General features: G+C 42.0%; 1 protein-coding gene across 4 annotated transcripts in view; it reads right to left on the bottom strand.

Annotated features, from left to right (window-relative positions):
• LOC110957379 (IQ motif and SEC7 domain-containing protein 1-like) overlaps window positions 1–27,644 on the bottom strand; it is a 97,854-nt gene that overhangs the window by 42,923 nt on the left and 27,287 nt on the right. For 2 of the 4 annotated variants that reach the window (XM_051948944.1, XM_051948947.1), the window contains exon 3: window positions 26,218–26,325. In XM_051948944.1, the coding sequence (XP_051804904.1) occupies window positions 26,218–26,325 (108 nt within the window). Of the gene's footprint in view, window positions 1–1,718; window positions 2,586–10,498; window positions 10,966–26,217; window positions 26,326–27,644 lie in introns of those variants that run through there. The other 2 variants (XM_022203356.2, XM_022203358.2) reach the window with 2 other exon arrangements.

Here is a 27,644-nt window from a genome sequence, read left to right as displayed (position 1 = left end):
CACATAATGAGTTGTTCACAGTGTCCTAAATAATTCCAAGGACCACTGAGTCATGCGAAGACCAAGATCAGCTGTTAGCAAACAGTTAGCAACAGATTTAGTCTAGCTTAAATTTACTATGCTACTCTCAGTCTGTAAAGAACGAATCAGGAACACATAATATGCTCAAATAAACTATCAAACATGTGACTAAAATGACGGTAACTATACGATGCTGAGGCTTCCACCCACAGCTGGGGGATTCCCTGAAACGTACGTTCAAAGACTGGTTGCCAGATAAATGTGTAATGCATTATTAATGAATCATGGACATACTGCATCCTCACCTTCAGAATATCAGTGCTTATGACAACTGTGTGTTTATATACCTGTGAATGCATTAGCATACAGAGAGGTGACAGGAGACAGGTGTCTCTGAATTTTCACAGATCCTGGATCGGTGTCTTCACACCGCAGCTCGCTTCTGTTTCAGACATCTGCACGAAGGGATGTGCATGAAGAAAACCTCTGCAAATTCTTAGATCACGCCAGCGGACCAAAACATTGTGGGTCTTGCCGGTACAACTCTAAAACCTGATATCTAAACAACGTCGTTTAGGAGGAAAATAACAATTCTGAAGAACTGCAGTCCACTGAAACTGAAATTGCAGCTGGAAACGCTCATTTGAGATTACAGAGCAGCAGTCTCATTGAAGACCACCCAAACATGAGAGAGCCTTTTTCGTCATGGAAAATCAAACCATTCCTGTGTTTTTTTTCTTTACATCTTGAACAGATAATGGTTGTTTTGTACATAGTGAGTCAATGTGCCTCTCAAGTTGAGGATCTGGAGTGCATGTATAGAAAGCAGAGCATCAGATATCTGCGTCGTGATAAGTGTTTTATCATCTCAACACGGCAGCAGGGAGATGAGGTGAGTGATTTGCAGAGATGAGCGATAAGTGTGTGCTTTCCAACATACTAGGAAGCTGTGACCAACATAAGTCAGTGGTAAAACTACAAATATCTTTCATTTAAACAAGAGTAAAATATCTTGCATTCTCTGCTTCACTGCTGTGATTTAAGGATTGAAATGTCTGCAAAAGGCATTAAGTCAAATGTGATGACATGATTGGCATGTTGAGGGGGGGGAAGAAGAAAATAATACAAAAACACACAGTAGATCCATGAAATACAGATGTCAAAAATGATGCAAACTGCAAAGCTCGCTTCAGCAATCAGGCATAGATTATGCAGTAGGTGAAAGGTAAGCATGAAGAGGTCCCAGCGGGACAGAAATGAATGAATTCAATCAGAGGCGGCTCAGATCGTTCTTCTCAGCAGTGCCAACGCCAAACAGACACTAACAAGATTGTTTTGAGCGCTGAGTTACTTAACCAAGTCCTTGTGCAAAATAACAGCTGTAACCTGGTGCACTCTGAGAAAATTACAATGGTTCAGGCAGCTCACACTCCCCTGCATAACGTCGCTCAGTCAGCCAATATGTCAGCATGCAGAGCTGAGCAACCTCAACAGTTTCTCTATCAATCAGCCAGGCTTGATGAAGTAATTCTAGTCTGTTTTAAAGCATATTGATTTGCTTAGTGTCGGGAGCACGTCAGCACAGACAGAAACATCAGCAAGCCACGAGCGTGCAGTGATAATTATGAGGTGTTCAATATGCAACACAATAAGTACGAGAAAACGTGACTGCACAACGCAGCCATCTTTAAACGTACCTTTTGTAAAAGTTGTTGTGTGGGTGCAAACACAGCACATGCCAATAATCCAGGCAAAACGCTTTGAACTTCCACATCCTCAAGTCAGACAATCAACAGGGTAAAGCAGCAGCGAGATCCAACAATATTAAAAGGCACCATGGTGGGGCAAGATCAGCCGCCTGCTCATTTCTTCAGCCAGTGAATCCCTGGCGTGGACGTCAGATCTGTCCTCCAGCTTCACCACTGCCACAGGAACACAGCCTGAGTGGTTTTAACTCGCCCAGAATGACCACATCACTCCTGGAACTGTCTCAGTCATCATCAACCCAGAAAGCCAGGCCTATGAGGAACCCTCTCAGATTGATTCGGACCAAGTACGAATGTTCAGGATCCACCTCCCAAAATAAACCCTATATTGGTTGCTTGGACTGTTTTAACTCTTATCCAGGTCAGTCAGTCTGTCCTCTGAGCCGGTCCCTCCACACAGTGCGTCAGCTCAGGATCCTCTGAGACATCATGGCTACAGCCGGAGCTCTGCACTGCTCCAACAGGCTCAGGTAGACGAATGTGGAGGATCGCAGACACGAGAAGAAAACCTCCAAAACTCTCTCATCACTGTTTGAACCAGAACAGACTCAACAGGGATCATCGGTGACCTAATCCTCCGTCTCCTCTGCTGCAAAGAACAAACTTTCCTATGAGGCGACACACTCGGTCTTTCCTCTCACTCTCTTCAGCCTAATGCCATCTTCTCCTCCTTTACTCCTTCCTCCAGTGGAATCCAGAACCTTTCCTCTCCTCCTATCTGCCCCCTTCTCCTGATCCTCTTGCTCTCTTCTGTCTCCCTCTCCCCGTTACAGCTGCTGCCATCCACACAGGACCTCCCAGAAATGTGCCGATTCTGGTTGCTGGGCAACACTACCGTACTATTGAAGCTTCAAATGGAAGCCGAGCAGAGTGGCCTGTGATTGGAGGGTTCTGAGGCGGGGAGGGGCTGCTGCAATGTTGTATGACCACATGGGTATATACACATGCTTTGTTCATATAAATAAGAGCCTCAAGTGCTCTCATATTTTGTCTGTGTCTAGTAGAGGAAAGGATATTCTGCTTTATTTGACTCATCAAGGTCAAATACAGAAAACACAACTGTATCTGGGCTGCCTGAGCATATGCTCACTTATGGTCAATAAAATGATTCATTTGCTGACTGGAACTGAAAGGCTGAGATGTGAATGGTGCAAGAGCAAAGATATGGAGGGAGATTGCAGTGAAACCTAGATTATAGGCACAAAAAAGGCAAGTATGTTAAACCTAGATGAATTAAGTGCGTGGGATCATCTTCAAATGTGCTATAGTTTGTAGTAGAGCTATAAAAAAAAAACATGTAAGCCGGCAGTCTTTGCTTGCTTAAGGGGGTTTTGCATTTGAACACAAGCACAGTGCTGTTCTTTCTCTGCCTGAGATGCAGTGCCACGCTGCAGTGCCACCCCGTCCCAGCAGTCATGGGAAACTGAGGAAGGGCCTCTCATCAATATTCAGCGACTAACAGCGTCCAAACACGCAAACAATGAAAATACCCCATATTTAAACAAACGGTTGCACTCACATTCGCAAACAACAACAAACAGTAAACCAACACGCATTAATGTGTGTGCATATTTACACGTTAACTCACTAATTGGTAGAGTTAGATCCGTTTGGTGTGACAAGTCAATCGCCACATGACTCCTTTCACGCAACTCCTGGCACAATATGGGCTTGCTCTGTTTTCCTGGGCCAAGATATAGAAAGACCAGAGAGCACAAAGGCTATAGTGAGAGTCTGGGTGAGCAGCAGGGACACTGAGGAATTAATCTAAACACCATTCATCAGGCTTTTGTCACAACTTAGGCCCCCCTGATTTACATACATTTCACAGGAAAGTAACCACACACTGACCCGTATCTTGTATCCGTGTTCTTCATCTCAGTTCGCTTCGAAAGAGTTAACATTTCACCGTCTCCCTACATAACAAGTGTGCTTATCTGCCTGTTTAAAATCATGCAGTCTGGATTTTAGTGAGGTTACATGTAATTTTCTGCAAAGTGAAGACACATTTAGAGCATATTATGAGATAATATTTAGAGAATGAGGCTAACGCTGGAGATAAAAATCCACCGGCAGCTATTAAGGCTGCAGTTAAGAGCTAAGCGGCTGCACTTAGAAAAATATTTATCTCACTGTTTCCAAAAGCACATAATGTCTCGTGTTCATCGAGAGGATTTGCTCACGTGGGTCATGGCAGATGGAGAACCCTTTTAGTTCCCTCTTTCTAATTCATCTGAACTTCAGTGGTGAGTGTATGTGGGAACCCTGCTGTTTCTGCGAGCAGAACATACCAAAGTCTATCAAAGGCAAAGAAAGAGCGATTGCTACACCAGGTACAATTACCTGGCATAGAAATCTAGTGGCTCTGATTCAGGCACACACGATAGGCTATTATTTGTTTTCATAGGATAAAGAACTGAGCAAGTGTGTATACGAGCAAAAAAGGCTATAATTTAACGAGTAGACGGGCTGATTGTTCAAAATGTCAAGCTTTGGCATGTCCGTATTTGTGGTGAACTTGTGTGAGAGCACAGAGCTATTTGCTAAAAGAACATTCCTTCCACTTATCACACTGCATGGCTCCACGTACACCTTAATTTTGCAAGCTGGAGTGAATATTTGTCACAGTTTGACACAGGTGAAGTGTGCACACTGATGAATTTCAGACTACTGATACTTTTATTCTGAGAAAAATGGAGTGGAAAGCAACAGAAAACACTGAAGGAAGCGGGGTAAGTGTTGGGGGTCGATATAAACCCTGAAAATCAGTGGCAGTGCATTTCTGCAGAGGTCAAAGTCAAGGCAAGTCATCACAATGTGTCACAAAGCTACCAAAAGTATGTTTTTCTAAGTCAGCATGTGTGAAAAGTACACCGAGGATATAAAACTATGACAGATATTTCCTGCTGTCTGGACTAAAATCCCCATTGCACTGCAGCTGGATCAATACAAATCTACACTGCTTCAGAGATCAAAAGGCTATAAAGACAGACAACCATACCTGCTCAGCCATCAATCTGAATAAATGACTTCATTTTAAAGCCACGTGACATATTCTTATTGTCTCCACTGTGTTGTTGCACTATACTGTAGTACAGTGATACAGTCTGATATGTAGCCTTAAAGTCAGTGGACCCCACCTCTCCCCGCAGCTGACAGTCAATCACCGATAAGCTGTTCTAATGACTTCACCAAGGCCTGCTCTGAACTGGAGGAGGATCATCAATAAGCACTTCAATAGAAAATGGCCCGCTGGAGGACATTTCCTGGTGAGAACCTGCAGTAAGAATGTGTGAGAATATGCATAAATGGAGAAAGATGAGCTCTATGGATGTGCTTTAAAGTCAGACTGTTTGCCGGGTGGTTGTCCTGTACAGGAGGAAGCCGCCTCGACAATATCCTCAACACAAACCTTGACCGTACCTCATTCAGCCATCCTGCTGGTCCGTTCAGAATGGAAATAGATGGATTTTGGCATAACATGCAATAACCACCAGAAGAAGGCCAGCACAAGGTAAACGACATGCTGAAAAAGTCCATGTTAAAGACATTATTATAACTTAGATTTCACAGTAGAGCATAAGCTCATATTATGGTCTGTGTGAAGGACAGTCTGTAGAATGTGTTAGAAAAGTTCACCCCCTGGTGGCAGATTAGGGGTAGCTTCTGTGCAGCGAAAGCTTTGGAGCCACAGAGCTGATGTGATTGGAGGAACGAGGAGACTGACAAGGTCAGTGATTCACTCAGAGTGCATCAACACACAGAACATAATGGAAATTATTTATTCTTTATTCAAATCACATCAGGAAGGCATTCAATAAATGGCAGACCTCAGATCTCTAGTGGCTAGCTTCACATCTCCGCACAAAAACAACATGCCTTTTTGAATAATTGAACATGTCTCATGACTGCTGAATAGAAATTCCTTCATAAGTATCAAGATAATTCATGATCACAACGTACAAATATTAACTCTTTGCATATGTGCCTTACTGAAGTGTCTCTTGCTTCCTTGTCTCTCAGCAATGAAAGCAGAATTCCTGCACTTAGCAGGGAGATATCATTACCAGCAAAGAGCGAACTGCATTGTATCACTAGTATGTCAGTTTATACTACAGGGCAAAAAATATCATTTTACAAAGGAGCTCAGGGGAGCTAATCTTACATTAAAGTTATAGCACAGTTTGCATGAGCGCAAGCTCTTGTGTCACACAGATGGTACAGTACAGTGGTTTAGCAGGCAGAATGAACGCAGCCATGCAGAACGTAGTTGGAGGGAAAAAAAGGACAGAACAGAACTGAGGAGGAGAAGGAGGGTGGGGAGACAAAACCACGAAGAAAGACAGAGAAACCGAGGATGTGAGAGATGCATAATGACAACAGATTGACTCCTCCAGTTCTGGCTTTGTATTGAAGCAGAAAGAAGAGGCATAGACAAAGAACAAAAAATTTTGAAAAATCCTTTGCGGCTGGTGGAGGAGGATCCCTCAGCTTTCAGTCTCTGTCAGCTATGTTGATGGCCTTTTATAACCTGAGGCTGGGTACAGAACTGACAGTAGGAGACGGTCCTCTCTGCCAAAGGAGGATCTGCTTGGATGTAGGACCACCAGCACTGTGCACATGTGCAACACAACGGGCTGCATTTGTTAAATGCACACTGCTTAGTTCCACTGAGTGAATGATTGTATCTTCCTCATCAGCTATATAAATATATACTCTATTGAATGATGTGTGTGGGCTTATAACTGGGCCACTGTGAACACATTTCTATGATTCACCGTTTAAAATCCCTGATAGGATTAGCATGTCTTGCATGAGGTAAGCAAATACACCAACTACAGAAATCCCAGAGTCATGAAAGTGAAACACATGTACAGTATAGTGGGAATATACTGTATCAGCACGAGACATTAGGTACGCACTCTAAAGATGGCTTCAAATGTGACCTTTGTTTTCAAATATGAAACAGAACAGAAAACCATGAACGTCAGAATCAAAGTGCCCCATAGTATGCTCAGTGATATCCTGGTATGGCTCCTATTGCGTAACACCGCTGCTGATAAACATATCCTCATAACTGTTTTTATTTTTGCCAGAGGAACAAAATGTTCTGGAGATGCATCCCTTTTCTGAAGCACCCAACTCTGCTCTGTGCTGTCGCTTGTGACGCTGCTTTTGGCAAAGACAGGGGCTTATTATGGGCTGTTTCAAACCACGAATGCATCAGCACTAGCTACTCCCCTGAGGAAACTTTAACTCACTGAGATGCGCCCCTGAGAGCCCGGCAGGTCCAATTGGTTTGATCGTCCTTACACATGGCTGACACAGCTCCAGCTGCAAGCTCAGAAACTGGAAACTCAGTGGATGCCGACAGATGTCCAGCTGCTGACGTTGTAGTGTGCAAATGGCAGGCTTCGAGATGAGTGAACCCACCCTGAGCCAAGTTTGTGCTATTTTGGATCATTCAAAAATGCTACTGTAATACATGTGGGAAAAGAGTGCAGTAGGTTGCTTTATTGATTTAGCGTTGGAGCTTTTTTTACACCTGCACCATAACACCTCGGTGAAGTGATTTCTGGCTCTAATGTAATCCATTCTATTATATATCCATTCATGAATGATTAATCTGAATTGTGTTGCTGTTCTAGCTCAATCTGTTTTGTCAAAATATCAACATTGGGGCAGGAGAGGAAATTATAAGGTGTGAATGTCTTGTTATTTGGCAGACATTAAGCATGGACTAGGCAGGTGGTCAATAAATATATCGTAGCGTTTGGGACATAAATGCTGAATTAAGAATTGTGACCATAATTACGCTAATTTTACAGCAAGACTGTAGTCATTTAAGGCAGTTAATGGTCACTGTAGTCAGAAAAGTGAAAGATCAAAGGGCTATTGTGCTGACAGGCCTGTTCATACTAAGACCATGCATCTGTTCTAACAAGTGACTCAGTTCCTGCTCTGCAGCGTTCTGCCCCCCATCACCCACTGATGCCATGTGAACTGACAGCATGCCCATGTGCTGGCAACGCCATGCATTGTATGCAGTTGTTGTCTTATGCAATAACGCCATGCGTCCTACAGTTGCTGTCCACAGCGGAGGCATATCCAGAGCGGTGCTGGCAGTTGTCTTTGCTCAGTCTCTCAGTCTGCAGACCTGGCACTCTCTGCTGTCAAAAGCTCAAGCTCAAAGTACAGGAATGTGCTGTCAGTGCCTTACAGCTCTGGTGACGCACTCACTTTTACATCAAGGTGGCGTCACTTAAACAGAGGCATTGTATTAAGAATGCCTCAGCCAATAATGTGAAACGAGCATTCCCGCTGAAATGGCCTTATGGCATGAATGCCCTCTAAGAATGCATGACATTATCTCGATGAAGGGTAAAGTCCACTGATGTTTATTAAACACCTTGTCCATGAAATGTTGTGTGTTCAGTGTGCTGCTGAATATAGGAAAGCAATTACAGATCCCAGAAATCCTCCTGAACGATAATGTCACGGACAATAGGATTAACAGCTCAATCGGTTTCGTGCACATGTCGGCTTCAACACGTACATTTTTCATGACTTAGAATGACAGAAATTAGTCTATTATTAGAAAGCAATTATTCCTTTTTTCTGCACACAAGCTGAGTAAACAACTGCTGAACAATGTGACAGTGCAGCAGTGCTGGTCCACAAATCTTTGTCATAACCCCTCAAACAAAAACCACAGAAGGAGCTGAGGATTTGGCAACACAATTACAGAGTAGTTCTTTATACAGTCCAATAGCTATGTAGTATAGAGTTGTTAAAATCTTGATTTTGCACCAGATGCCAGTATTTTCACTTGTGCAATGTGAAAATAGAATATCTCTGTGTGGCCTAGTTGCTCAGCACCAGTTCAAAACCAACCAATAACCAAAACTCTGTCAAATATCTGAACACATGGGGGCAAATAAACAGACCCCGTTTGATTATTTACTGTAAAAAACCTGAACTGACCTTCATAATAAGCAGAGGTTATATTCTATGGGCGACAAATCACACATACAATTGTTCCACAAAAAGAATACAACTTGCATATCACTCCTTTACTCAGCCCTGGACAACCTCTCCATCCCTTCAGGTGGGAGTAGTGAAGTGTAGGATATCCTCCTCCTCCTCTGCCTTCCAGTGTTGTGGGCACTGCATTAGAATTCTAGAGGGACAAGCAGCTGTCAGTGATGATGAAATGACATTTACAAGAGAACAGGCTCATCCCACTACAGCTCCTCATTAAAAAAGGAGGACTGATCCGACACCGAGACCTTCAGCCTGTTTGACAGACAGAAAAGCCACCATATCGGTGACAATCTGCAGCATGTCTCATCTGTCACCTAACAATAGCGGCCACACTTTCACCTTCCTGAGGTCAGCCCCTCTTGGCTGGGTCACATGACTTTTTGTGGTTAAAGCTTCCCTTGGATATAAGCTGTGAGGGAAAAGGGAGGAAAGAAGCCAGCCACTATCTCAAACCACAAAAAGGCGGAGAAGTTGCTTCCTATGCAACAGCAAAAACCAGAAAAGTGTTTCTAAATCAAGCATGTAATAAAAAGTATAATTACTGGTACACAGCGAGGAAACTGCTGGACACAAGGAATGGAAACAAGGCAGAGATTTAAGTGGCAGATTGTCTGTGAAAGACACAGCAGAGACCCATGAAGGTCTCCTATTCATTAAGATGACTGATCCCCATGAGCGGTATTAGATCATGACATGACAGGGTAATTCAGCCCAACGTTATGCACCAGCTGTTAAGTACATGTGTGAAAAATGCAAGCGTTTCCTTACACGCTTACAATGACAGGGTTATGAAGGAATCCACAGCGATGCAGCCTACACATGATGCGATAACAAGGAAAACTAACTTGAATGTGCCTCTGCAGAGAAATAAAGCAGCAAAATGCTTATTCAGCTGAAGGCGTACTAAGCAAGGGCAGATTGTGTGCAGAAATTTCTTATGCAGCACCACACCAATAATAGAAACTCCAAAAAAAAGCCACAAAATTGAATTTTGTCAACCTTTCATCCCAGCAGTATTGACACTGATTTACTTAAGTAGAAATGTAAGCTTTCCACACGAGCTGCAGAATTCATCGCCATCCCAAAAATAACAGCTCAGACCCAGCCGCATTTTTACACACACAGGCAGTCATACCACATACACATTGTACCAATCACGCACAAGAACACACTCACACCCACAAATATACAGCAGAAGCTGAGGGGAACTCATGTGCCCAGTACGAGCTGTCACAGCATCATCCAGAAATGAGTCATTTTTCCCAGCCACCCCAGGCTCCGACACCACCATTCACATGACTCTGTTGTAATTTCAGCCAGAACGGCGAGCTCGCAAACACAAAAACAACACTTGGGTTTCATCACATTGCATGGAGACACATGGCATTCACTCAATCCTGGTGGAATCTTAGAATGTCATTCACACAAACGTATGTTCCACCTCGCCGCCCCTCCCCAGGAGAGAGCTGTTGTTTACGAGGAACACAGGAAGGGAACATGAGAGGAGAGAGCGAGGTCTGGATGCCATAGGTGACTCAGCATGGACACTACAGAGGCAGACACCGTGCTTTCCGCCGCCACCCACTCGACTGCCGTCTGTGTGAATGGGAGCTACACCAGTGCCGCCCCGCCTGCACGACAGCGCTCGCGCCGATCATGCTACTCACATGTCGTAGAGTCGGTAACCCATGGCAGAGCCCGGTCTGCTGGAGTGGGACCCGGGGTCTCGAGTCCGCCGGGGGTCCGTGCTGCTCACCACGGCGCGCCACACGCTCGGCTTGTCCATCCTGTATGCTGGTCAACGGGGGCTCGACGGTGGGACAGCGTGCGCACACGGGCTCACTCGCTTTCACTCTCCCTCTCCCTCCCAGTCACAAACATGGGCTGCCAGAGAGCGGTGTGTGTGATGTAACAAGGAGCATCCAAGAGGCTGGCAGCTTGAGGGGTGGGGTGGAGGGGGAGGCTGGTGATGCAGGAGGAGGAGGAAGAGGTGCAAGGTGTGGGGTGTTGCAAAGCCCAGGAGCTAAAGGATGGTGGAAAGCCTCTATTCTTGGTCATTCTTTACCGGTATCAGTGGCACGAGGTGAGAGCCCCACCTAAATCAATGCAAGCGGACACGACCTGCTGGGAGATTTAACCGCCTCTCATAAATACAGAGAAGCATCTGCGGACACCTCTCTCCACCCTCTCAGTAGTACAGTCCTCAGCAGGGCCGCACGATTGGCTCCTTGGTCTCCATAGAAACAGGAGGATGTGTCAGAGGTAGAGCTCATTATCATGCCTGCTCCCTCTCCCCTCCCTCCTAGTTTGTTTTCACTCCCTCTCTCATCTCTCTCTCTTTTCCCATTCCTCTCTAGTGTCTTTCAACACACACACACACACACACACACACACACACACACACACACACACACACACACACACACACACACACACACACACACACACACACACACACACACACACACACACACACACACACACACACACACACACACACGGCTTTTCAGTCGAATGAGGAACGGTGCGAGCAGGTAAAGATGCTGCACTGCTCCAGTTAATTAGAGACAGAGACAAGATAATGCAGGCTTGAGAATATTTCACAAACAATCCCCTGGAAAATAGGCAATTTGGTAAATGAGTTACAAAGCGTGGCACAGTTCTTTACTTTGTGATGCCACTAAGTTAAGCGGAACAGAAAGAACACGGCTTGCACTGACGTTGCATCATGTACAAGTGAAGCCAAAACCAGAAATGAAGCGTGAAATATTAAGCAGAAATAAGGCAGCGTTACTGAATATTCCATCTAATATCTCAAGGAAAATGGAGATGTTGGCTGCAAAATGGGTCAAAATGATCACAAATTGCAGATGGTGTACACTGTGCCGCACTTTCAGCCGTAATGTCTCTATTAGGAAATGGATGGTACAGCTGTTGACACCTCCGCCAGGTAACAGCATCCAAAGTGAGAGTGTGCATGAAGAAAAGCTCTCATCGGGACGTTATAAAAGGCAAACGCACACACAGGAGCACACACACATGCATGAACACAGTGGGGTAGAAACAGAAACCCCAGGCTGATGGCTCAGTGTCTCCAGAGGAGGATGTGTTTCATCCCAAGCAGACTCGATGGCACGCAGCGCTGTCGATACACTGAGAGCTAATTTCAAGGTGAACAATAATGTAAGACCTCTGTCTTTTTCTTAATGAACTTGTGTAGTGGCTTATTGTATACGTGCGTCATGGAAGTAACCGCAGTTACAACGGTTGTGTAATTGCACCGGCCTCCAAGTGTCAAGCATAAGTCCTGATTCTTCAAGGTCTGACACACAGCGTCCTCTGTGTCGTCAAATCAATTCGCCATGTCCAAAGAGCACTGCAATATATCACTGTAAAAATACAGCTAATTTCTGTCCAAAACACAGTTATATCCTGTACAATCTGATGAATGACTGATAAAAAATGCATTATTTTCATTAGAGTAATGGAGTGAGCCACATGCAGCAGCTGATGTTCAATCATCGTCCATGTAACTACATTCAGGATCATAAAGATTTAAGACGCATTGTTATTTGTGGTGCAAGTTCACAGGCAACTACAGTTACTGTCAATGCTGATTATAGTAGTAACACTAAATACAGTATATTACTGAAATGTGTAGTTACAGTGCTAAACCTCATATTTTAATGTAGAGTACAGTAAAAAAAAAAACACTTTAAACTGTAATTTTGCTGGAATTTTACAAGACAGTTCATTAGAGTGATTTCTTCAGTTAGCAGACAGACTGCCATGAAAGTTAAAATGTTCAACCTCCTCAGGCGAATGTTAATGTTTTTGGTGTAATTCAAAGATAAACCCTTCCCATTTTGGCCACCTCATGATCTTTCCTCAGGCAATGACAAAATGTCACAATATTTGCAGAATGATTGCAATCAGAGCTGAATGTTAGGAGTCAGACCCATTCATGCTCACAGGAAATGTAAACTCATTTTTAAAAACCAAGGACAAGCTTTTAGGTTTTGAGCCTTTTGAGAAAAGGCTATGAGGTTAGCGCAAGTGACAGGCCGATTTACCTTTGGTAATATTTGGATGTTCTGAATATTGCAGCCTTCAACTGACAGACCTTTGCACTTTAAGCCTTTTAAACTCCTGCCATGCCTTGCAACACGGGTCTCATAACGTCACCTACAGAGCAACAAGACAGTTCATGGTTTGGTATGTAACTTCCAGGCTGACTGTTGGCCAATTTGTGTGCTTTCTCTAGAAATATTCAGTGTGTTTATGAGCATGCACGACATGACCAAACGTTGCGAGGAGGGGAGTGGTTCTGACAGGGAACTGTTGAGCTCTATTCAATCCAACCTTTAGTGTACATATTAGCTAACCTACATCAGAGCGTTAACAGTCTGGGCACACACAGAGGGAGGGACACAGTGGTGAGCAAGATGTTCCCTCAAACTGATAAATAACCTTAATTTTATGGTTGCTCTTCAGAACAGAATAGCAGCTTTTAACACGTTAACAGGCACAAACAATTGCAAGTGCAGAAATTACTATTGAAGATGCAAAGATATTTGCTGGCATCAAGATACGGTACGTTGCTACGTGGCCAAATACCGCATTCACTGGCCTCCGTATGCCAAACTCACAGCTCTCTCCCGTCACCATATGGCCACTTTTAATCCATCGGGCATCGAGTGTTGGTAGGACTCTGTGCAGGATTGCATGAAAAATTTCATAAATGCATGCACATAAAACCGCACACAAAGCATAGATAGACTAACACACATATTTAAACAGGGACACACATGAATACAGTCATGCTAACTGATGATTTTCAGCCTAACCATCTTAGGTCTGTCCTCTCGAGAAAGACAGAAATCGGAGACTTTTCACAGTGAGCTGACATTCAAAAACGTACAGAAACCATGTGTAGAGAAACAGGAGGGAGCTAACAGTCACAGGACTGTTTAAATGGAGCTTAACAGCAGAGGAAAATATCAGAGGATTCAGCTGAGAGTGTCATGTTCTTACAGTAGCACTGAAATAATTAACATATTAGGCAAGGGGTAGTAAGCAAAGAAAGTAACCAGCAACAACTGGGCTAACTGATTGACGCTTTTTGCATTTGTTCTTTACACAAAAAAAGGTCAAAAATGATTCAGCTACAGCTTCCTGAAGGCAAATATTTGCTAGTATTAGTCATCTGTGATTGTAAATTATTCATTTTTTTTTCTTAATCTGTTTGTAAAATAATGAACTGATAGATTATTGAGTGATGAAAATAAGCATGAGATGCAACTCTGTCTTACACTAAACATTGTTTTCCTACTTCAGCTGGTGCTCTATAAATTTATCTTTGTTTAAACAGAAAAGACAAAAAAAAGACAAGAAAAAGAAAACAAGAGTTGCTCATCTGGAATTGAAAAATAACATAATTTCCCCACATAACTTGTTTCTAGCTGAATTGGCTGTCAGTGTCTGCTGAGTTGCTTGAGTGGATATAAAGACAGATAACAGAGTGCTGCAGGTCACAGAGCAGCAGTAAGGTCCGCACGCCTGAACTTCTCAAAACTGATGCAGCACTTTATTCCCATCAAAGAGCAATCTGGCTTTCCTCCTTTCAAAGTGGCTCTGTGCCTTCTATCTTATCAAGCTCCAACAAGAGAAAGTGTGCATTCAGAGCAGTGTGCCTCGTATGTGCCTGCACAACGTGTAGCAACAACAGTACTGATGGAACCGTCAGTGCCAAATGGAAGAAAGCCTAAACTCATCTGCTCTGCAGGGATCCTGTCTGCTCTCATGAGACTTCAGTCCCACTTCAAACACATCAGAGAGACAGAGAGAGAGACTGAGAACGAGCGAGACAAGTGGGGGAGAACAGACATTCTTCACGGCACTTGGAGTTACAAACCACAAGATGGCAGTGCATCACTTCTTCTGCATGAAACAACATGATGGGATTGAATGACTGATCAGGAGGTCTATCCTTAGGCCACATGTGAAAGCAAAACAAGGAAATAATGGATGATCGTTTTAGCAAGTAAGAGGAAAGTTGACAGCGACTAAATCCCAGAAATTAACCTCATTATTTACAGTTTGTTGTTCTTTCTAATCACATCCTCTTCAGTTATTTCAGCTTTGTTATGCTCAGGTTTCAGTAGCTTCTTCTGATTAGAAACACGCCCATGAAAGTTTTGTTCCACAAAAACATTTTCCTATCCAACCCAATTAGTGTCAGCAGCTGAGAATACCGACCCCCACCTTTCAGATAGCGACCTCTGCATCGTGGTCAGGAGATAACAGGTGAGAGGGTTAGCTTCCCTGCTGTTTTCCCATGTAGCGACGCAGCACAGCCTCTCTGTAGCTCGCTGGCAGAGGGCACAGTGCTGTGCAAAGGCTCCTTCTGTCACTGACTTGGCCTCAAGCCTGAGAACATCAGAGGCAGAAGACAGACGAGCTTTTCATGGCAGGCCGAACAAAGAGCTGTCTCTCTGCCTCTTACTATGAAGTGCACACAGAGACATTACTTGACCCCTCAGGCCTCAGCTGATTCCACCACCGCAGGAGTTTAGACTTCTTGATAAGCTAATGTCAATACTGGTGTAAAGCTCCCGCACTCCTCACACATCTCTGAAATCTTCACCAGTGGAAGAACAATATACTCAGATCCTTTACTGAAGTGAAAATACCAGTAGATTAATTATTACAGATAAAACCAGAAGGGCATGCAGAGAGCTCAGACCTCCACCAAAGTCAATACCAATTTGGCTGACAATTTTAAAGGTCCTGTGTGGTTGAAAAATCCATTTTTATTGTGTTTTGTGGTTGTTTTAAACTTGGAGGAATAAAATAAAAGTTGGTAAGATATGAGGATGTTTACTTCTGCCATTTCTCAGCCGCCCCCACATTTAGTTAGTCTCCCAGCTTTACAAGCCAGTAAGACCACACACGCTTAACAAAAACACAAACAGCATGTTGTTCCTGAACGGGGCGGGAACAGCAGCAACTCATTGGTCTTCAGAGCAAAACATCTGGAAAACAATGCTTTGTGTAAGACAGAGCTGCATCCAATTCTTATTTTAACACTATATAATTTATCAATTAATGAATTTATGAAATATTTAATTGTCTAAATGACAAAAAAAGTAAACTTAGAGTTACACAGTCATGGTTTAAAATAACCTTTTTTTGTTTGAAGAAGTTTAAGCTGAAGGACTTCAAACAATTTGCTGAAAAGGGACAATATGGAATCTTGCTGACAGATAAACTACAGTTAAAACATGACCTCATTAGATGATACATTTAAAATAAAAATAACTGTACAAAACATGCACAAAAATGAGCAGTAACGGATTTATCACTTCTATTAAATTGTTTAACTCTTAACGCCTGATTCAGTGTGTACGTAGGTAGGATTTTTCTACAGTAGAATTTAAATAAATTGACCAAATTAAGCATAAAATACACCTTAAATAGATGTTTACTACATTTTATCATCACTTAAAGGCATTATGGAGGATGTTTTTTTTTTGTTGTTTAATTTGTCTGATTCACATAAAATGAATATACTGACCTTTAGTGGACTTGTATGTATGGTCTCTAAAAGAATAAAAATAAATAAATAAATAACTGTGGACATGGCAGGACCTGAAAAACATCAGCCAATCAACGCGCTCGGTCCGAGGAGTTTGGTTTGCTCCCTTTCCTGTCAATCAAAAATCTTCCGGCTCAGGCCCAGTTACGTAGATTACGTACACCTTGGACTTGCGTGTTTTCTGTATGTGTTTTTTTGGTATAGCGTCGTAGTTAGCTGGCGACTTGTTTTGCTCATCTTTTTTTACATAATGGCAGATAAAGATCCAGGGGGACCCAGCCGTAAAAGACAACTTCACGAGTCCTACGCAAGTTTCTGGAGGGGGGCGTTTCTTCGTAAATGTTAAGAGGGGGGAGGTTAGAGGGGGGTGAGGGAGAGGTTGTATGTGTGCATGCGCATGCTACGTTCAAAGTCGTAGGAAATTAAATCTCCTCTAATGCCTTTAAGGGATCACAAGTCAAAACGGCTAGAAACTACTGGTTGAATCTTAATGTACCAAATGCACTGTATGGTGTTTATATATTATCATTTATCTTTCAATGCAAAATCTTAATCTAAACAGAAATAACCATAGCTGATAAAAGCTGGAAACAAGTGTAATACCATGCATTGTATTTTGTCTTAGTTTCTTCAGCTACCTTTGGAAATCTCGACATAGTCTTATATACACTCCTAAAGCAATTATAGCACATTTAATAGCAATTTTTCAATACTAGAGGTCATTCTAGCCAGAAGCACGTCTCACTATGGGGTCACCGTTTTGTGCTAGAATAATAATACACAAACAGTCCAGACAAGTAGTAAAAAATTAAAAGTGCATCCTTCCTTTATATTGCCTGTGCATTTAGGCAAAAGGTCAATGATGAGGTGATTAAGGTTTTTTTATTCTCAGGGTTTAATCCCTCTGTCGTCTACATTTTGTCATTCTCCTCCTCACTCTGTGGACATTTCAACCCCCAAACACAAACAGATCATACATGTAGCAGCATCTTGTTAATGGGTCAAAATATAATTGAGGGACTTTTGAAGTCCATGGGATACATCTTGCATAATTTTTATTAAAGATAAAAAAATATGGTTTTATGTCTTCACAAATTCCATCATTACTTATTATAGAAACAATCAGTTATTAATAAAAAATGACTGATTATCACTAAAATGTCAACTAAATAACCGGCCAAATTAAACAATATCCACCTTCTATTTAGCTAATCAATAATAAAATGAGCTTATTCAGAAACTGTTTTGATTGTGTTCTTTGTATAAAGTTGAGATAATCATGATAGATATTTCTTTTTTGGCAATATAGCAAATTTTATATGGAAAATAAAACTTTTTATCCGTGTCTGAGAAATCACTTTGAACTAAGTTACAAACACACCTCAAGGAAATGTGTTAATTCCAGATCACATGACCTGCTGCACATGATGTCATTTCCTCCTGGGCTTTCTAATTTAATATAAAGTAGTGTTTGAGTCAAGTGTTGGATTTATCACATGTCAACAGGTTTACAACAATACCTTTATAAAGACGCTTTCAATTTTACTCAATTGTATATATAATATCTAGAAGAATCTTTGTCTAAAATCACCATGTGGTGTTTGGTTATAGGCGGCCATGTTGATTTTAGGCCTGAAAACAGCAAAAATGTCAACGATGATCCAAAAGTCCTGCAATCATATATTAACCCTAATATCTTGTTGCACATGCGCAGTCAAATCCTTCCTCTTGAGTTGTGGAGCTGAAAAAGCAGCTCAGAACAAGCGATCATGCTCTCCGGTGTTATTTCCTGGGGAAAAGTGTGCTGCTCGGTGCTCCCTCACCTTCTCCCAGCGGGCCCTCCCTCTGCTTGACCTGAGCAGAGATACAGAACTACAGAATTGCAAATGCCTCCCATCAAACTGAGATCTGAAATGCTGGGAGGCCCCATTTTTGTCCCCTGATACTACTGTAGCATGGAACTGATGAAGGGATAAGCTATGTGAGGGAGTCGCACAGTATCGCTAATCTATCACTATATCTAATTTCCCGGGAAAAGCACAGCGCTCCGAAACAAGGACGCTCCGACGTGTTTTCAACAGCCCGAGGTGCGTCGGTCGTAGATGTATCGCCGAAAGGCTTTCCAAATCGCACCGATGTCACACATGATTTTATCTTGAAATGTAACACCTGTGCACCGTCGCCAGACATCTGGGTGCTTTCCCATTACTGCTGAAGAGATGCATTCATGACAGACACATTGCACTCATTCAGCCTTGACTGAAACTCCAGCCTTTCTGGAGAAGAGCACAAAAATATCCGTTTTGTTATAATTAAGCCGCTTTTTCATGCATACAGCTTGCAGATTGAGCTTTTTATTCTCATTTTTTTAATCTGCTGAAAAAGAAATTACACAGAAGTAGCATGTTTTGAATCGTAGCCATGCCACAGATAAAGTCCTGACAAATTACTGAGGGGGTTTGTGGGCTGATATTAGATTCAGGATTCAACAGTTTAATGCTGCAGCTGCAAGCAAGACGAATGCTGTAATAATCGTGTGTTAAAGGACATCTTGGTTGTTGTGACTCCCAAGGTAATTGTGTGTTTTCGTGCTGCCCTCCCTTTTGAATAGAACAGAATGAAAAATTATCTAAAGAAAACATGTTGTGTAACGTCCTCATAAGCTGCTACGCTAACAAACCTTGAACAATGTCACAGCATTTACAGATAGTGTGGATTATTTTCACTATTTCTTTTTTTTTTTAATTTAGCGGGGAAAAACAGCAGCTCAAAACTGAAACATGTTCAGTTTACAATAAAGCAGAGAAAGGTAGTAAATGATCACATCTGAGAAGCTGCAGCAGCAAATACATTCTTGTGAAGATAAACGAGTTATCAAAAATCCTTGTAATTTATTATCAATGATTCAATTAATTGATAAATAACTAATTCTTTCAGCATTACTGTTTAAAAAAAACTAACATGGACATGATGCAGTTGTTGAAACGCGATCATTTGCTACACAATTTTGGCGCAGCGTCAATTTTAATCAGTCTAGAGCACTTGAAAATTGGATTGAAAATACACATGGAGCACAGCCAATACGCTCACAGCTGATTGCTGTCCAGCCTTTATTGTATCATATCATGATCCTTTAAAACTGTTTATGCGTGGCACGGCTGTCTGAATGCAAAACAAAGACGGCACACGCACACACACACACACACACACACACACACACACTCTTTCGTTCTCCATTGGCCCAAACAGTGGAGCTGCTGAGTGAAGTGAAAGGCACAAAGAGCCTCACATTCTCCTCTGTTACTTAGAGTCAAAGCAACTTATCGTAAGCCACATGGCCTCTGTGCACTCCTGAATCAAAACTGTGCGTTTCCAGCGATCCAGCTTCAGAGCGCAGCACGGAGCCTGTAATTAACTTTTAGAGAATGTGATGACGAAACAGAAGCTGCGAACTTCAAAGACGGCCGAGAGCTTTCCCAAGAATCCAAACACATTGCGGAAGTGGGCCCTCTGTTTCATAGCCCTATTAAATGATTGTGCAGTTGTGATTTCCCATCTGGTGAAATCAAAACTAACAGCAGTAAATAAAAAGGGCCCAATAAAGGAAGAATTCATGCAACTGGCTGGAGTTTATGGGAGGCGGAAGACACTTTCATTGCTGCTTTTTTTACACCGACAGTAACCAGTCTGCATAACAGCTGCTCATTCATTTACCAAGGACTGTTTGCTCTTACATACAATAAATGTTTACTATCTTGTCAAGTCCTTGGTCCCAATGACCTCATGCACTTTCAAGGCCTTACATAGGAGAAAATGCTCTAGTGAAATGCATACAATAACAGCCACGATGCAGGGTTCATGAACCTGCGTCTCCATTTCTACAGCATGTGATACCATATTCCTTCCTGCCTCCAGCAGTCAGCAAATCACACACTGGCTGCTTCAGCTGTGAAGCTAGTGGTCTGTGATCCCAGCAAGACAGGCCATTCACTGGGATCAATAAGCTCTGCAGCGGTATTATTAGAGGGCCTGGAGATCATCACAGGTTCTATTCTGAAACAGTCGTTCACCATAATGAACATCATAAAGCATATGAATTATTGATACGTGAAATGGAGCTCCAGCTACAGATCTGTGCTGCCAAATCAGCACCTAGAACACAAATAAATCCTTTAATAAAGGGATGTAAACTCTTGGAAAAAAAAAGATTTACGCTTGACCACCAAGCCCTGCTTCTGTAAATCCCCTTCCCCGAAGCCATTAATCAACTTTGATGTGTTCCTCTAATGGATGAGATAGAAAGACGCACACAGAAAAACAGAGTCAGAGAGGCTGAAAGGAAACAGAGCAGTAGATGGTGTTTTTTTTTGGACCGAGTGGAAGAAGAAAGAGAATATCTGGAGAGAAAAAGAAGTGAATCAAAAGAGAGGCATGAAGTGAGGAAAAGGGAGAGGAAGAGCATCTTGGGTGTTTAAAAAGCATTCATTCAGCCTTGAGCTGGGATTGATGGGTGCAGAGAGGTCTTAACTCTGGACGGGACTGAACTAGAAGCCAGCTGCAGGCGGTGAATACAGCAGCTAATGCACAGGCAATACCCCAATCAGTTAAAACACGCCGTTTCCTTCATGTGGTTTAATGATATGAAGGAAGGGCCACAAACAGAAGAACTGATGAGGATCTCTATATTCCTGCATTACATTTGGTCATAAAATACGCCGCTTTTGTGTCATTCTCTTTCAACTTGCACCCACATGCCTTCAGATAAATTTGGATTTTTTTTTCTCCCTCAGTAAACCGTATAGCGCAATTATCCTGTCTCACAATAAGCTGCAATCCTGCATCCCTATTGGATTGGCTCACTGCTCCAGTTTCGCTTTCTCAGTCTGACATAAACACACTTCCAGCTTTCACCTCTCGCTGCTGCACAGCACAAGACACACAACAGTCATGGGAAGGCGGAGGAGCAGAAATGAAACAGCCAGAAGTCCTACAGAGGAGGAAATAACGGTGACTGAAACAGAAATGCTCAAAATATTTTAAAAAAAAAGGGAAAAAAGATGTCAAGAATTACCAGAACACAGACTCCAAACTCAGTTGTCAAGCTGAATTTATGTTCAGAGCTTCCAGCTTCAGGTGATGCATTTCATTAATTTGAGGGCAAAATCTGTCCTGATGCTTTATATCACGAGCAGCAGCAATTCTGGCCTCACCTTGCCTAAAGATTTTTACGTAACTGAATGCAGATGTTTTGGTATAAACTGTCAAATAAATCTTTGTTATTTATTATCATAGACGGTGCATATTGTTCTTCTGTGCTGCACCTTCAGTCAAGTTCAAACAAACTTTAGCACATTCTGCCTCTCTGAGTGAGTGCTGCTAGATTAGTCATTTTTACAGATAATGGCAGTTAAAATGTAAAATGTATTATTCATATGAAAGTAATTGTTTCATTTTATCCATTCACTTTTCACTGTTTTAACATTTAATTCTTTTTTCATGATGACTGCCAGGATTTTTCCTCCCTCCTCCATTCTTCTGCTCTGAGGCTTACAGGCTCAGGTTTATTGAAAGCTCTCCACCGACTGAGCTTCTGCAGCCAAGTTAAGAATAGAAAGACATTAAACACCTTGAGGAACATGTTCGTAAATTTGATGTGGGTGCTCCGATAAAAGGTCATGTAATTTACCACCTATGTTCAGGCACAGATATTCCACTGCACCGGGGGCATCACCAGACCTGTTACATCTCAGTAATTCAGCTCACTGATAACAGCGAGAACTCGTGTCTCAATCCTTACATTTCGCTGTCCAAGGTGCTGAAGCCAATAAAATTTCACTCCCGTATTCTTCCACACCATCTGGACCAAAGTTACAGTCACTTTACTTTGTTGAGGCATGTTTACGCAATTCGGTTGATTAAATGAACACAGCTGAAACTATTAATCTGCTGTTTAATGAAGAAAAAAAAACAATTGTTTTCTGATTCTGTCCTTTTAAGTGTTAAAATGTTTCTCTGTATTTTCTTCCAAATATAATCTTGGACTTTTAATTGATCACAAACAAAACATCCGAAGTAGAGCCGGACCAATACTGGATTTTTTGGGGAAATTGCCAATGGTGGTTTGGGAGTAAAGAAAGTCGGTTATCAATACATGGGCAGATTTTTTTAAATACATGTGTTCATAAATAATGTTTTCTTTTCCTTGCTAGTCAAAACTTCATTCTAAGCAAAACACTGCTGCCAACATATAATGGTCAAAAGAATAACATACAGTTTGCTGCGTTCAGGGGAAAAACAGACTTTTATGTTAACTTTTGTTAATACAGTGACAGAGTCCTGAAAAGTTTCTACTTACTATTGATTCCTGCTTACATTATAATGTACAGTCAGAATGGGCGTCAATGCTAATGCATTAGCTTCTAATCAACCGGCAAGTTGTGAAAGTAGCTATGCAGTTTGCTAGTGAGGCTATTTTGGTGACAAGGTAGCATGACATCAACTCTCACCAGATTTAATCCACCGCCATGCTGTTGTCTGATCTGCTAAATTAAAGGTAGTAAAATGCTCTAATGCTATCCTTTCAGTCTACTACTATACTGACTTCACTGGGAAACAGTAGCCAGCTAGCTACCTCGCTAATGTAGCAAACAAATGTCTTCAAAGCATGAACAACATGAAAGTTATCAGGTTTGAGTTATCCTGAAAATGAAACACGATAGGGTCATTGTTTATTAATTTTCCCACAAACAAGCAATCAGCTCGAAGACGCCATTCGACTCCGCACCACAGTCTGTTCAGGTGTGACGCTCACTCTGCTGCATGTACTACTGATAGTGTTACAAACAATGGAACTGGGGCGCAATCTGCTGGACAAACTGTGTGATGATGCCACTTTTAACTTATCTTAGCTTCTTTTCTTTTTCTGCATTATGTTCTTTTAAAATCAGCTTTCATATCAGACAACACATACGCCAACAATGATGCATCTATAATAGCCTAAAAAAAATCAGCAGGGATATATATCAGTCAGGCCCTAACTTGAAGACATTACTTTGGGGTCTCAGAATGGTTGCTGCTGCTTTTGCTAATGTGACAATGAACACTGTCTAGTGTAGAGTACAGTGGATAGAAGACTGCTAGACCAAAAGCCTAAAAAAATAAAGTAAAAGCTCTCTTAGATTATAGTAATCTCTCTTTCTGGAAATTACTGCATGTCTTAGATGGGTTTTAGTACAGAAACCTAAAAAGTAGGCCTACTACACTTGTGGCCTATTGTCTGTTTACAGAAATCGAATGAATCTGCTGGGTGTAGATTCCCTTTTGTGCTCCTAACATTTGGGTGAGATTGCTATTCCACTCTGGTGTCAGTGACGTGAGCTGTTTGCAGGCTTACTGTTGTAGAGCTGAGCTTATTTACTCTATGCTCCCTCTTCTGATATTAAAAGGCTTTGTGCCAGAATCAACATAACCAGTCGTCAATCTGCATTCATTCAAATATATACATTTAGGTGAAGAAGTTATCGCATCTAAGCTATTAGATTGTCTGTGGAACACCATAGCGGATGAAAAGCTTCTTGCCGAAGGAAGAGAAAAAGAGGTAAGATGGAAGAAAGGGCAGGTCCAGACTGATAAAAGTAGAAGAAGTTTACAAAAAAAAGGAAGATTACAGCAGAAGGAAGGACTCATTTGTGCAGTATGTTTCTGCTATTAAGGTCTACCAGCTGCTCTGTTTGCTCGGAATGCGATTGGCCGTCCCCAGAGATCCCCCCCGACTGTGGCATTAAACATGTTGAGCAAGCCGGTGTCTGTGAGCAACACTGTTTCAACACCAAAGTTGTCTCATTAATTCCTAATAGTGTCTTTAACTCAAGTTTCCAAAACGTGCAAGAATTTCTGAAACTTTTCCACGATAGCACCTAGCAGATGTCTGACAACAGCATCAGCTTAAAATAACTGGGCTGCAGCAGCTGAATGCAAATCTTTCTTCCCTTTTCTCTTTTTTCAACAAATATTAGTAATGAATAATGCCACAACTACAAACGCTTCCTACAATAAAAGTTTTCTTCAACATTGTTTTCCATTGCGCTCACTCAAACAACTAAAACAAGCGAAATGATTCAGCTCACTGCAGGGCATGGCACGGCAGATCACAAACGGCAGATTAATTAATATTTCACTCCCTCTCTTCCTGCCACAGTCAGAAAACACCGTCACGAAGATCAATCATTCACTGAGAGCCTCACACAGCCACAGTGGGCGCTTCGATAGAGAATGATTACCCAACATTTTTCCAAATTTCTCTTCAGATGCAATGTGAAAAATGCTGTTGTCTGCCGGCTCTGTGGTGTGCATACCGCAGAACTGCAACATCATGGGCTGAAATACGCCACAGGACTACTTTGTCACATCGTGTCGAGTGCGCTTTGTGTTTTGCTGAAGGATATAATACCCAAAAAACAAGTCAAACATGACAAAAGACAGCTGCGACCAAGGCCTTTGTGACAAATGTTTGCTTTCAGTTTGAGTTATGTGGCAAGCCGTGTTGCATTTCAGTCAGCCCTGGTATTCAACATTTCTTAGGAGAGCGTGGACAGGTTTTTGTGTACTGTGCGTGTGCATGTGGGTGTGTGTCTAATTCTGACCCTTGAATCAAAAGACAAGCATTCATTTTTTCAGTGCGCTGCCCAAGGACTAAATATTCCCTCAGCGAAGAGGAACAAAATCAACAGAAATCCACTTTTGTGATTTAATAATTCCCTCTGAGACATGCAGCCATCTGAAGCAAATCAGCAAAATTAAAATGACGAAGCATTTAACGGGCGCATGCTTCCCTGCGCTGTCAACATTTAGCAGCTAACTGATGGTAACAGTGTGTCTGTCTGGCTAAGCCCACAGAGAAAGAAACAAGCTGGAGGGGGGAAACAATCACCCTCTGATCACTGGCATCGACTTGTTTACATTCATGATCCATTTAACCTATCAGCTCTACGCTGTACTTGAAAACTAGTTACTGAGCAACAATCAAACTGAGAGCACGAATGAGTGAGGTGTTAATCAGCAAGAAATAGCAAATTTCTGCAATGCTACCTAAGTCTAAAAACAACCCACAGATGTTCAGATTCATCACAAACTTCTGAACGCTGCTCTTTAAAAATAGAACGAGTTCCCACTATGCACAGGGATTTATTTTTGGGCTGCACATGAGCCAAAAGTGGGCTGTGGATTAGGCGCACATTGCTTTTTGATGATGAAGCGCACAGCAATAGGAGGCGTCTCTGAAAGTCTCTCCAGCCTTTTGAAGCCCCCAAAGTCTGTCCCACCGACGCGACTCTCTTTTCTCCTCTGTTGTTGCGATGCTCTCTGCGGGTCTGAGCTCAGAGCAGACAAATGGGTGAGCAGCAGTGAAGGCCCATATATATGCAGGAATCGCATTTCATTAAGGCTATTTCTAATGATCTCCTCCTGCAGGGCATGTGGTCAGAAAAGTTCACCACACAAATGAGGAAAACAACAAAGCAGCGCCGTGTTACACAAAGCCGAGGACTTCAAAACAGCTGCAAAACACACCAAACACCAGGACACAACAAAGTTCGCACCAGTCAAGCTGTGATATCCAATGCATCTGACACACAAAGGCTAATTAGCAGAGCATCAACCTGAGTGGTGATGACTTTTAGACAATAGCAAGACACGAAAATATTGCTGTGCTGCGGAGCTGGAAACGCTGCGATGATCGAGGGATAAATTAAACATCAAGCATGTAGCTGTAAAAATAACATCTTACTGTACCCAAAGGAAGCCGACTTCCACTTGCGGCAGGGGGTGACTCTTCTGCAGCCTTCAGACACCAGCCTCCCAGGATTCTCTGTGACTTCCACCGGGAGGGACGCATGTCTCCTGCAGAAGGACAATCTGTGTTACAACAAGAGCACAAATCTGGTAATATACGAGGACAGATATAAAGAGACCTTTCAGTGTCAAACGACTGCTCTGCACTTCATTTTTCATGCATTTCTGAATGGTACTGCATGATATTTCTGCAATATTATAAATGCAGCAAACCACTTATAATACATTTAACATGTTCTCACACAAAATGTGCTAAAGCTCCACTGGTCCACAGCACAGAAATATGAGTTTCACAGTAAAGTCTGTAAAATTACGTGATAACTTCTCCATTGGTCTGTGCCCAGTAACCAGTTTCTTTCACCCAAAACATAAAAGAGACAACAAAGTCTGCACAAAGAGGCTGGAGGCCAAAGTCAGAAGACTTTCATTTTGGAGACTAGGGCTTATGTCCAGAGTGGTTCTGCTGTTTTGGGGCGTTTCATTCATTTTAAATTTTCAGTCACAGTTTTCATTTGATTTTGCTAGAAAAGTGCTTCCTTCACTTAACTACCAAAATTTCTTGCTTAGGTTTTTTGTTTTTGTTTGTTTTTTTTTGTTTTTTTTTGGGGGGGGGATATACTTTGTAGGGACAGACCAATTATCGGCCTTGTCCATTATCGTCGATATTCTGCATTTTTCCCCGTTATCGGTATCAGCATTTTTATGGATCAATTATTTATTAATTAAATCGTCTACTAGAGGTATGCAGCCTCCTCTGTCTGCCATCACTCTGTGGTCTCAGAAATGTCCCAAGCAGAAATTTCAAAAACTGAAAAAGAAATACAAGCTGTTGCTATTAACCAGAAAAATAGATTTTTTTTTTCCCACAGTGGCGAAAGCTACACTACAGCTAGTGGCTAAGTTAGATTGCAGTCTGACTCAGAGTCTGAAAAACAATAATTAATAATGCTTTAAGATCTGGACCTTAGTGGTCAATGAAAGTGATAGAACAGTGAAAGATTAAGAAAATAGAGAACAGCAGATGAAACTGCAAGAGACAAACTGATTAATCTCAGTCGATCTCACATAAACAGTGAGCATCCTACTTCAATCACTCATTTCTATTGTATATATTCAGTTATAGCAGTATAATAAAAAGGTTCCTGTCATCATATCTTAATAAAACATTACATTCCATGTATATCAGTTCCAAATATAGGCTATAGGTCTTTCTTGAGCACCAATAATATTGGGACTAAAAACCCATATCAGTCATCTTTACTACTTTGTTTGGTTTAGACATGAAAGCTACTCAGATTTAGGAAAAGATCATAGTTTGAGATAAAATTCAATACAAAGCTCAAGTTGTTTTCTGTGATGTTGCGGTC

The sequence above is a fragment of the Acanthochromis polyacanthus genome, chromosome 6 (assembly GCF_021347895.1).
Source record: "Acanthochromis polyacanthus isolate Apoly-LR-REF ecotype Palm Island chromosome 6, KAUST_Apoly_ChrSc, whole genome shotgun sequence".
Classification (NCBI taxonomy): domain Eukaryota; kingdom Metazoa; phylum Chordata; class Actinopteri; family Pomacentridae; genus Acanthochromis; species Acanthochromis polyacanthus.
Note: the sequence above shows the minus strand (reverse complement) of the source record. Positions and strands in the feature narration are given on the sequence as shown.